The sequence below is a fragment of the Cervus canadensis genome, chromosome 3 (genome assembly GCF_019320065.1).
Source record: "Cervus canadensis isolate Bull #8, Minnesota chromosome 3, ASM1932006v1, whole genome shotgun sequence".
NCBI lineage: Eukaryota > Metazoa > Chordata > Mammalia > Artiodactyla > Cervidae > Cervus > Cervus canadensis.
In genome coordinates, this window is record NC_057388.1 from 57553509 (window position 1) to 57565562 (window position 12054).

Consider the following 12054-nt stretch of genomic DNA (forward strand, 5'->3'; position numbering starts at 1 on the left):
TGGCCTATGAGCAATATGGGGGCATTCTTATTAAAAATCTGCATGGTTCACTGACTGTTACGAATACAAAATAACAGACCAACTTTGTTGCAAATGCTGTCTCTGGCAATAGAGAGTTGATTTTTTCCTGTGTGTGGCACTCTGCTCTAAGTTTGTGAATCTGGGGTAGGAAGAATAAAATATTTACCTTTTCCAGGGCCTCTCTGTCAAGTAGTTCTTGCACAGCTAGCAGCTTGATGCTGTAAGAAAAAAATTAAAACCACACTTGAAAACAAAACATTTCATGTCACCAAGCATGAGACAAGTCATGAAAACAAAGGTCTGAAATTTCAGCCTGCATTTCTATACCACCCCCAGTCTGAAGGTGACCTTTCGTTTGAGCTGAAATGACCATTTCAGAACGATCTAAAATGTTTCTAAATTGCAAAAATGATTTTACCATATAATCCAGCAATTCCACTTCTTTCCTTCACAAGAGTTGAAAACAAGGACTCAGATATTTGCACACCCACATTCACAGTAGCATGATTCACAATAGCCAAAAGGTGAAAACAGCTTAAATGTACATCAGTGGATAAATGGATAAACAAAATACAGTACATACATATGACAAAATATTATTCAGCCTTAAGAGAAGGAAATTCTGGCACTTGCTACAACATAGAGGAAACTTGAAGACATCATGCTCAGTGAAATAAGCCAGACACAAGAGGACAAATACTGTATGATTCTTCTTACATGAAGTCCCCAGACTTGTCACACCCAAAGAGACTGAAAGTAGATTGGTGGTTGCCAAGGGCTGGGGGAGGGAGGAATGGGGAGTTATTACTTATTGGGTATGGAGTTTCTGTTTGGGAACATGTTCTGGAGATGCTGGTGACGGTTGCACACAAACTGAATGCGCTTAATGTCAGTGAAATGTACACTTATTAATGGCTGAAATAATAAATTTTATGTTGCATACATTTCCCCACAAAAATTTCTAAAAGTAATTGATAGTTGCTTATGTAAGCAACTTCAATAAATTCAGAGGAATATAAAGAAGAAAACAGTTACCCACGTTCAGCACTAATCTTCCCTTGATGTCCCTCTGGTGAGAACAAATAGCTAAAATCACTCCTTATGAAGACGGCCTGCTCAGCCGCTCATTTGTTACTGCATATGGATGGAGCCCTACTGGGTGCAGGAAGCCAAGATGATGACTATGACCTGCTCCCTGCCCACAAGGAGTTCACAGCCTCCCAGAGGCCACACTGAGGGAAAGGACCAGCGGGGTGCCAAGTGGACTGGCTGGAGAGCTGAGAGGAGCCCAGCCCGGCTGAGGGCAGAGGTGGCTTCCTCTAGGAGGGATCAGGTTAGCCTTGCCAGGGGAGGGGACTGGGGAGAAAGGCAACCAAGGACAGAGGCACCAAGGAGGAGAGAAAGGGCTTGGAGTGTATACAACTCACCAGTTTCCAGTTTAGGGGCCAGAGCCCAGACTTCAGCCAGCAGCTGAGATGAGGGAGTTCAGATGTGTGGGAGCAGGTCCCTTCTGTGATAAGTTGCTTTTAAAGTGTCCTGGGACACAATGAGCAGGCAGCCAGGGCAGGACTGCCCAGCACACAGGAGGAAGTGGGAGCTTGGCGAGATTGTTTAGGGGGCAGGTCAGCTCTCCATGGTGTTGTTCTGCTCCCTCCCCACCTAGCTAATCTGCTTGTGGTCACTGGTCACTGCACCCCTACCAACCTGCACAAGCTCCCCGGAGCAGAAATGGGCCCCACCTGTACCACACACCTCCTTCAAAGGAAGTTATTCCCGTAACAAGTTTCACCTCAATCTACAGAATTCTTAATAGTCTCTCTATACAGAGAGGCAGGCACTGCCCAACCAAATGCAAAGGTTTACTTAAAATCAATTTCAGCAAGTGCAATAAAAGTGTTAAAGGCCTACAAGAAACCACCACCACCACCACCACCAACCTAGCAGACATCAGGGCTAATGGACAAGATCCTGTGCATCCCCTCTACTCCAGTCACTGAGTTTCCTTCATCTCTTGGATGTGTTTGCTTTTGCTATTTCTCTGGCATGGAAAAGTCTTCCCCAAGACCTTGACAACACCAGTTACATCTAATTACATCATTCCAGGCTAAGTGCAAATGTTAACTTCTCCAAGCAGCATTCCTGGTCACCTTGGATTTTTTTTTTTTTTTTTTATGTGTGCTTACTGGTTGTTGTTGTTTAGTCCCTAAATCATGTCTGACTCTTTTGTGACCCTATGGGTTGTAGCCCACCAGGTTCCTCTGTACAAGGGATTTCCCAGGCAAGAATACTGGAGCAGGTTGCCACTTCCTCCTCAAGGGGATCTTCCCAACTCAACAATCCAACCCGAGTCTCCTGCATTGGCAGGCGGGTTTTTATCCCTGAGCCGTCTGGGAAGCCTAAAGCATTTATTTGTCAGGTTGCTTTTGTCTGTTTCCTCTCACTAGCAGGAAAGGTCTTTGAGGCCGGGGGCTCAAGGGTCTTCTCACTACATCTGCGGTGTCTATAACTGACATGAAGGACACCCAGGAATATTTATTTACTGGCCGCCTATGAGGGCCCAGGGGCTTACAGACCAAGTCGCTATTGGTATGGATAGCTAAAATCACTGGTCAAGCCTCAGTTTCCCCATCTGAAAAGGAAGGCCTCCAATGAGATGGCTCTGTGTGTTCTGTGTTTTCCTCAGGGTGGACAGTGCTACACACATTTGTAGAAATGCCTGCTCTGTCTGGTGGCAGGTCAAAGCTACCAGCCACTCCTCAGCACCCTCTAATTCCCAATGCACACCTCTAGATTCCAGGTTATCAACATGGACAGCAAGTTACAGGCTAAGGAGAGTCCAGCTGTAACTCAAGTTTCAGAAGCTTAAATTGCTTCTGAAATAACCGCTGGAAAATATTTATTTTGGAGGAACTTCTAAAACAGTCTCTTGTTGCTGCCCTTCTCTACAGTCATGAAGTCCAATTTAGGATCCGATATCAACAGGTTAGAGAAAAAGATGTAAACACTGTTAATATACTCAACTCTGTTTTTCTCCCTATTCATAAAGATACTATATTCAAACCACTGTAGAACATGATCTGAAAACCAACAGTCTCAGGCTTTGAGTGAAGATGAAATTAAAACAATTTCTGTTGACTCTTTTCAGAGTCAAAATCCGAAGGATGCTATTCCCTGCTTTCACCAGGTTACTTTCCTCTTGAACAGGGATAGCAAACACTTGGCATGTACACTCTCCAACCCTCTTCACCTCTTTGCATGGAACTTCCCCCTCTAGCTTATATACAGCTTCCGAACCCTTCTGAATGCTCCAGTAAGCCACAGCCAATCCAGTGAAGTTGGCATGTGAGATGAAACCAATTTAACTTCTGCTCTAAAATCAATACCAAATAGGATTTGCGTATTGAATGGGAGCAGAAAAAAATAAAGACCTTTTCACACTACTAAAACCCAGCAACACAAACGAGCTTGCTTTAGGGGCAGGTGGAGAAAAGATAACAGGACACTCAAATCTAGATGGTTTGAGGTTCATAATGGAAACAATACATGTTAATCAGAAGTTACTGCTACAGCTGCTCATAACAGTGGATTTCTTCAGAAAGCTCGGGTTTTTTCCTCATTAGAGTTGTAATCTTCAGGAGTTTCAAGATTTTTCCCATTACATAACTATCCTACTGTTAGTTCTCACCTTACTGGAAACTCTCCAGGTTTGGAGTATTTGTTTCAGGGTTTATGGTATCAGATTCTTCCAGCACATCAGATACTCCCTGGGAGGAAATTTCACACACACGAAGCAGCAATGGACCAGTTGACCAAATCCTCCATTTGACACCTCTAACATCTTACCCTGGAAGAAATCTCATCTCTCAATTTCAGTTTCACCCCCCTTCTCTCCCTCCCTTTCTCCATGTCTCTCTCCTTCCTGCCCTATTTCCATCCTTTTGCTAATTCCACAAACATACACCGGCACCAGGAAACCAAAGATGAACGCATTATTGTTTCTGACCTCAAAGGGGCTAGGATGCTGCTGGGGCACAAGCTATGGGAAGCATGTCTCTTTGAGGCTCTCCAGGTTCCAACGTGGACCAGCAGAGCTGGGCTAAACAGGGCATGACTGTGGGGTGACCTGGTGCTGGGTCAGCATCCTCTGAAAACAGCAGAGCTCCCACCAGATAGAAGCTGCAATTTTCTTTTTCACACATGACTTTGAGAAGAGAGGCAAGTCACACAAAAGCAGCTGACAGCCATGATTTATTTGGAAAACTGGCCATTTCAAGGACATGTTCTGAAGTCAAGATGGGCAACACTTAAAAGGACCTAGAATGCATGCAATTAATGTTTGCTAAGTAAGCAACAAGGAAGCGAAGCACTTGAGGGCAGATGTCTTATTCAGCTCATTAGTGGCTGGCACAGTGAGGTCTGTAATGGAATTTGAAGTGGTGAAGGGAAACGAGTCAGGTAGACACTGACAGCAAGGAAAAGAAGAAGCAAAGTTAAAGAGAAGATGGAGGCACCCTGTTGCTTAGGGTGGCAGGCTGGATGAACCTCAGCGACCCCTGTAAAGGCAGACAAAAGGTAACTATGTGGATGCACAAAAGCACTTAAAAGAATAAACTCCCAGCTATACAAAAACTCTCGCTTCCAGAACAGATTATGACTCATGTGGCACCAGAGTCAAGAATTCACTCTAGCCCGCTTTCTCTGAGGATTCTGACACTTTGAGTTCCCACTGCATTTATTAAGTGCCATAACTTAGTCCATGAGATATAGTAGGTTTCAATAAATGCAGAAAGGGTGTAATACAATGGAGCCAGCATTCACTGCCCAGATAAAGTATTTAAGTGGTAAGTATCATATACCAGGCACTACTGGATGCAGAGGAAACAATGATGTACAATGATACAACGTAGCCTTTGCCTTCAAACTTCTAAGTTTAACAGAGGAACCAGGTAAATGTATCAGCCAGGTGAAGAGCGCTCTCTAGAGGCACACTCAGCTGCTATGAAGCCCTTTGGAAGAACGTAGTAACACACAGCTGGGAGGCTTCCTGGGAAGTGACTCCTAGGCTGACACTTGCGGGCTTGCAAGGCAGACAGGTGGGGTGGCAGGAATAGCACAAGCTGGGAGGTCAGGCACCGCCCCCCCCCCCCGGGACCGCAGAATGACCAGGGGACATGGGGTGTCCGGGGTGTGGCACACGTGCTCAGAGTCTTCTGCAGAAACAAGCAGGGCCAGGCCTCTGAGAGGGCCTGTTAAGCCACACTAAGGAGCTTGGCCTGTACTTGGGGGGCAAGGAGTGGCCAGACCACTTAGGGCTGTGGTGTGGCAGAGGACCCAGGACACAGGAGATGCCCAATAAATGTATAAAATGGCTCTGATGTGGAGAACCCATGGGGGTGAAGTGGGATGGAGGACAAGACTGGAGGCAGCGAGACCTAGGAAGAGATGACAGAGGCTGGTGTGGGGAAAAGGCACTGGGCTATTTCCAAACAGATCGGCAGCTGACAGGACCTGATGAAGAAGCAGCTGTGAGGGGTGTGAGACAGAAACATCCCCTTGGGTCCCAGCCTGTGAAAATGGGGGCTGGAAGGACCAGCTATGTGGCCTGAAGACAGTGAGTCAGGTCCTGGACACGCTGACGCTGGGGCCTGTGGGAACTCTCAGTGGGGTATGAGCAGCAGCTGACTGTCCCCCCGCAAGTTCCGGGCTCTGCAGGGACACCAGGCGCATGAGGATGGTGACTGAGGAGTCAGGTCACCCGGGGGCTGTGCAGAGGGACAGAGCCCAAGGACCATCACCACATAAGAGGCAGGCAGAGGAGCAGGGCCTGTTGGGGGGACAGAGAAGGAACTGCCAAGAAGGTGAAGGAAAACCCAGAGCACGAGGCCCAAGAGCCAACGGGACAGCGCTACACACAAAGGTGGGGGGCGCTGGCTCTGATTCTGAGGAAGCCAGGGAAGCTGGCTGGCGCTCTGGAAGAGAGAGCGTTCAGGAAGTGGTACAGACAACCAGGTTTCACGGGGTGAAGAATGGATGGATGGGAGGCAAAGAAGGGGAAACAGTGAGATTAAATTCCAGGTAGAAGAGGTAGGGTGGTAGGTCCCCAGCACAATTTGCCGCAGGGGCAGAAGGTAAGCCAAGAATTCCTCACCTTATTAAGTGCACATAATTATTATAATAATAAATAAATATCAGTTTAGTTCAGTTGCTCAGTTGTGTCCAACTCTTTGAGACCCCATGGACTGCAGCATGCCAGGACTCCCTGTCCATCACCAACTTCTGGAGCTTGCTCAAACTCATGTCCATTGAGTCGGTGATGCCTTCCAACCATCTCATCCTCTGTCATCCCCTTCTCCTCCCACATTCAATATTTCCCTGTATCAGGATCTTTTCAAATGAGTCAGTTCTTTGGCTTCAGGTGGCCAAAGTATTGGAGTTTCAGCTTCAGTATCAGTCCTTCCAATGAATATTCAGAACTGATTTCCTTTAGGATGGACTGGTTGGATCTCGTTGCAATCCAAGGGACTCTCAAGAGTCTTCTCCAACACCACAGTTCAAAAGCATCAGTTTTTTGGTGCTCAGCTTTCTTTATAGTCCAACTCTCACACCCATACATGACTACTGGAAAAACCATAACTTTGACTATACGGACCTTTGTTGGCAAAGTAATGTCTCTGCTTTTTAATATGCTGTCTAGGTTGGTCATAACTTTTCTTCCAAGGAGCAAGCATCTTTAAATTTCATGGCTGCAGTCACCATCTGCAGTGATTTTGGAGCCAAAAAAAAAAGTAGTCTGCCGCTGTTTCCCCATCTATTTGCTATGAGTGATGGGACCAGCTGCCATGATCTTAGTTTTATAATTATATATAAATATAAATATGGGGAAAAAAGTGATAGTCACTCAATCATGTCTGACTCTTTGCAACCCATGGACTGTAGCCCACTAGGCTTCTCTGCCCATGGAATTCTCCAGGCAAGAATACTGGACTGGGTTTCCATGTCCTTCTCTAGAGGATCTTCCAGACCCAGGGATCAAACTCAGGACTCCTGCACTGCAGGCAGATTCTTTACCATCTGAGCCATCTAAATATATATATAAATATATAATAAAGTGCAGACATGACCCCTCTCACGGCTTCTTCCCTTCTCTCCCTCTCCCTCCTTCTCTCTTGCTTTCACCACCCCTCCCCTGTGGTATCATAATCCCCCTCCACCATTGGTATCATCACAAGGCTCAGATTTTCTTTCAGAGCATAATCACCATTTGTATAATTCGGGGGAATCGTAAAGGTCAGAAAGGGGCTTCCCTGGTGGCCCAGATGATAAAGAATCTGCCTGCAATACAGGAGACCCTGGTTCGATCCCTGGGTCAGGAAGATCCCCTGGAGAAGAGAATGGCTACCCACTCCAGTATTCTTGCCTGGAGAGTTCCATGGACAGAGGAGCCTGCTAGGCTCGCAAAGAGTCAGACACAACTGAATGACTAACACACTAAATATCAAAAGAGTCCTAAACAATGCCAGGGTGGTTTTGTTTTGTTTTTTGGTAGTACAATATTTCCACAACCTCTTGGGCATGAAAAAAGGGAAGGAGTGTGCAATTCCTGGGAATGCAAGTTCTGTGCCACTGCAGCAGCCCAAACTGTCCCCGGGCCTGGCAGCCAGGCCACTAAGGACAGCAGGGTTTCCATGCACACCTTCAGCAGGAAGCCAGAGTCTTGGCCACAGCAGAATAAACTAGTGGGGTGGAGACAGGCAGCCTTCCAGCAAGGAAGAGGAGTCCCAGGAGGAGAGGATGGAGAGAAGGGCAGAACTGTAAGCAGGGCCGTTGGTCCCAGGAACTGGCTGCTCTCTACTGATGTGTCCCATGTAGGATGGGGTGGGGCACTTATGAAACTTCACAAAAGTCAAATTCAGAAAGCATATCAATCCAGTTGTCTGAACACTTTCCTTTCAAGGAAAGCTCCCCATTATCTTCCCCTGAGCAAAGTAAGGAACAGTTCCCTCTTTTGATCACCAAATTTTAGAAGTTGCTGTGGGTGTTAGGTTCAGACTCATTTTCCCTAATGCTTTATTATTTTCCACCAACTGGCTGAGGGTTGAGAACACAATGGTCATCAGCCTCTGGATGCAAGTGGGCATGTACTTGGGAAGAGAGAACCAGCTCCCAGGGACGGCGGGGTTCTTCTCACATGGGACCTTTCAACCCCATCACAGCCAAACATGCTTGCATCCCACCCTTCCCCTCCAAAGTCAAGTCCTGAATCGGCACATTAGGACGAGAACAGTCTATGTGGAATTTAGCTTGGGTAACTCTTCTTGGCAAGTTTGCAAGAACTAGTCTGTAAAACAGTGGGCAGGAAACTTCTCTGATGATCTTCCTGTGGTTTTTGTTCTATTCAGGTTTTCAACTGCTTGTATCAATTACAATAAGTTCCATTTCTTGGAAGACTGTCTAATCCATTTCTTGGAAGACTGTCTAATCCATTTCTTGGAAGACTGTCTAATCCATTTCAAATTTTAAGCCCAGAATTGCACTAGTAATCATTTTTAACTTAAAAACAACTTCTGATTCTGTGGTCAGGCCTCCTTCCTCATTAACGTGTCTAGATATTTTTTCTCAATTAAAAAATTAAGATTTCTGAGAAATCAGTCTATTTTGTTGGTCTTCTGAGAAAATCAGCAACAGGATTTATCAAGCTTAACAATCTCTTTCTAATTAATTAAGGTCAATATTTATCTTTATTGATTTCTTTCTCTGACTTCCATTGTTTTCTTTAGTTTCTCTATTTGCCTTCTTGAGTTAAATATTCATTGATCTAGATCTTGTATATATAAAGCCATGAATTTTTCTACAGGTAAATATTTGTCCTTGTTTCAAATCGGGTTATGGAGCCTTCTTGTTACTTTCTGTCTAGTCTGCTTTGGTCTCTTATGTACTCCATAGTGCTTGGATTATGCTTTTTTTTTTAATCTCTTAAGTATTTGGGTTTTAAAGTTTATAATTTTGTGTTTTCTATAATTCTAGTGCTCTGTGGTTGAAGAAAGTACTCTGTGCCTTTTCTGCTTTTAAGTGCTTATCAGTGCTCTTTTTGGTCTACTTTATGATGAGTTCTGTTTCTCTGTCTCCAGTGTTTGAGATGTCCCAGTTGTTTCTGAATCTTCCAGGATTTACCTGTAAGTTTTTCATCTTAGCACAGGGACTGAGAAGAGCTCTGGGATCAGCCAGCCTGGGGTTCAAGCGGCACCACCTACTGGTTCAGGATCTTAGGAACCTTAAGAACGGTGGGTGGGAGGGAAAGGGCCTGGCAACCACAGCTGTGGCCTTGAGCAGAGATGATGAAGGCAGAGTTGTTAGCATGCTGCTTAGCTCAGAGCAAACGCCCTTGTACTAGTAAAAGGTAAAGACCTGGTAAAAATCTCCTTTTACCAGAGTAAATGGCAGTTACTGGTACCAATACTATTCAGAATCTTTCTTTAGCCATTAACAATTCTCTAAAGATTAAAATAATACAGGAAATAACTTTTTTTTTTTTTGGTACAAACTTATTTCACATAAATAACACAACAAACCTTTACCTCCTCTTCCCTTGTTTATTTCTGTTAACAACACTCTAGGGTTTAGACACAGAACACAGGCACAATGTTGACTTTCCATTCTACAGTTTATCTTAAGAACAATTTCTGACATTTGTATTTGCTGGATAACCAGACTTAAAATAATAATTTAAACTGCTCTGTAGGTTTACTGATTACCGTGCCTATGCGACCTATTCTTGAGCTCTATTCTTCCTTACCACTTCAGCTTCTGCAACATATCTTTAAAATTTAAAAGAAAGGAACATGTTTATTTTCCTAAGCCCTTGCATGTCTGAGAATGTCTTTCTGATGGGCTACATACACAGACGACACCTCAGCAAGTATAAAGTAGTTGGGCTACAACATAACCCCCTCTCCCCCTCCAAAAAACTTTACAGATGGTTCACAAACTTACTTGATAAGCAGAAGAGCTTTTACTGTTTCAGATTCCCAACCCAGATAGGTGTGAATATATCTAAACTTAAAAAAACAAAACACCAAAACTCCCTGGTATTCTAATCTGACAGGTTCGGTATGGAGAACAGATCTAAAGTCATCTTGATTTTTATGATACTTCTGTTTGGGCACTTCTGAGATGTGTTTTTTCCTCCTCTTTATTCTTGTATTCTGTATGTGCCCCAGGGTATGCCCAGATATGGGCCTCTTTCACCTGAGTTTGTTTAGAATGTGGTTAGTGAGCTCTTTACATTTATACACAGTCTCTCATTAGCTCAGGGAAGTATCTGATCAGTTCAGTTCAGTCGCTCAGTCATGTCTGACTCTTTGTGATCCCATGGACTGCAGCACACCAGGCTTCCCTGTCCATCATCAACCCTTGGAGCTTGCTCAAACTCATATCTATCGAGTCTGTGATGCCATCCAACCATCTCATCCTCTGTCATCCCCTTCTCCTCCCACTTCAATATTTCCCTATATCAGGGTCTTTTCAAATGAGTCAGTTCTTTGGCATCAGGTGGCCAAAGTATTGGAGCTTCAGCTTCAGCATCAGTCCTTCCAATGAATATTAAGGACTGATTTCCTTTAAGATGGACTGGTTGGATCTCGTTGCAATCCAAGGGACTCTCAAGAGTCTTCTCCAACACCACAGTTCAAAAGCATCAATTCTTTGGTGCTCAGCTTTCTTTATGGTCCAACTCTCACATCCATATATGACTACTGGAAAAACCATAGCTTTAACTATATGGACCTTTGATGGCAAAGTAATGTCTCTGCTTTTTAATATGTTGTCTAGGTTTGTCCAGGGCACTAACCCCAATAATCACCAATACCAATAAGCCGAATGTGGGCTGTCAGTTCCATCTTCTGTATCTAAACCTTGTCTCTTGTTCTCTAGCCTCTATTTTCCAGAATAGTTTCTCAAGTTTCTTTTCCCTTCACCCACATCACTGATTTGATATTCCATAGTATTTGTATTAGTTTTCCCTGCCCGCCCTAGCAAATTATCACAAACTCGTTGACTTGCCATGACAGACATTTATTCTCTCTCAGTTCTGGAGGCCTGAATGCTAAGATCAGTGTCATCGGACCAAATGAAGTTGTCAGAACAGCCGTACCATACTCCCTTGGGAGGCTCCAGGGGAGAATTTGTTCTCTGCCTCTTCCAGCTTCTGGTGGCAGCTGATATTCCTTGGCTTGTGGTCACACGGTCCCAATCTCTGCCTCCTTGGTCACACTGCCTTCTCTTCTATCATCAAATTTCTCTCTGCCTATCTTTCATAAGAACACTTGTGACTGCATTTAGGATCTATGTGGATAATGCAGGATAACCTCTCCATCTCTCAAGATCCTCACCTTAAACACATCAGCAAAGTCGGTTTTTGCATATAGTGTTCACAGATTTCCAGATTAAGATATGGACATCTTTGGGGGGGCATTATTCAGCCTCTCACATATTAATATTCCTGCAAATTTGGATCTCAGTTCTGCAGCTGGATTTTTGTTTCCTCAAAACCTTTCTTCATTTAATCTGTATCTTTTTTTTTTCCTTTTTGTTGCCTTTTCATATCAACCCATCTTTGCCTTACATTTTTCTGCTCCTACTACAGGGAGGCCATGTCTTTTTGTAGATACTGAGAATGCTACACATTTCCCCCAAATGCTCTTCTTGAGCCTGCTGTAGGTGATTTTTCCAAAAACAGACCTGCTTCTGGGCCTTTAGAAGCTATTACCTTTACCTTATCCTGGAGGACTTTTCCCCACAGTCTTTTTTGTCTTTGCATGCGTGTTCAGTTGTTCAATTTTGTCTGACTTTTTGTGATCCCATGGACTGTAGGCCACCAGGCTCCTCTGTCCATGGGACCTCCCAGGCAAGAATACTAGAGTGGAGATTACCATTTCCTCCTCCTGGAGATGTTCCTGAACCAGAAAATCAAACCTGTGTCTCCTGCATTGCCTGCATTGGCAGGTGGATTCTTCACTCCTGAGCCACCAGAGAAGC

At 44.5% G+C, this 12054-nt stretch overlaps 1 protein-coding gene across 2 annotated transcripts in view; it reads right to left on the bottom strand.

Moving 5' to 3' along the window:
* Positions 1 to 12054, bottom strand: part of EEPD1 (endonuclease/exonuclease/phosphatase family domain containing 1) — a 127951-nt gene that overhangs the window by 41883 nt on the left and 74014 nt on the right. For both annotated transcript variants that reach the window (XM_043463211.1, XM_043463210.1), the window contains exon 3: positions 188 to 239. In XM_043463211.1, the coding sequence (XP_043319146.1) occupies positions 188 to 239 (52 nt within the window). The remainder of the gene's footprint in view (positions 1 to 187; positions 240 to 12054) is intronic.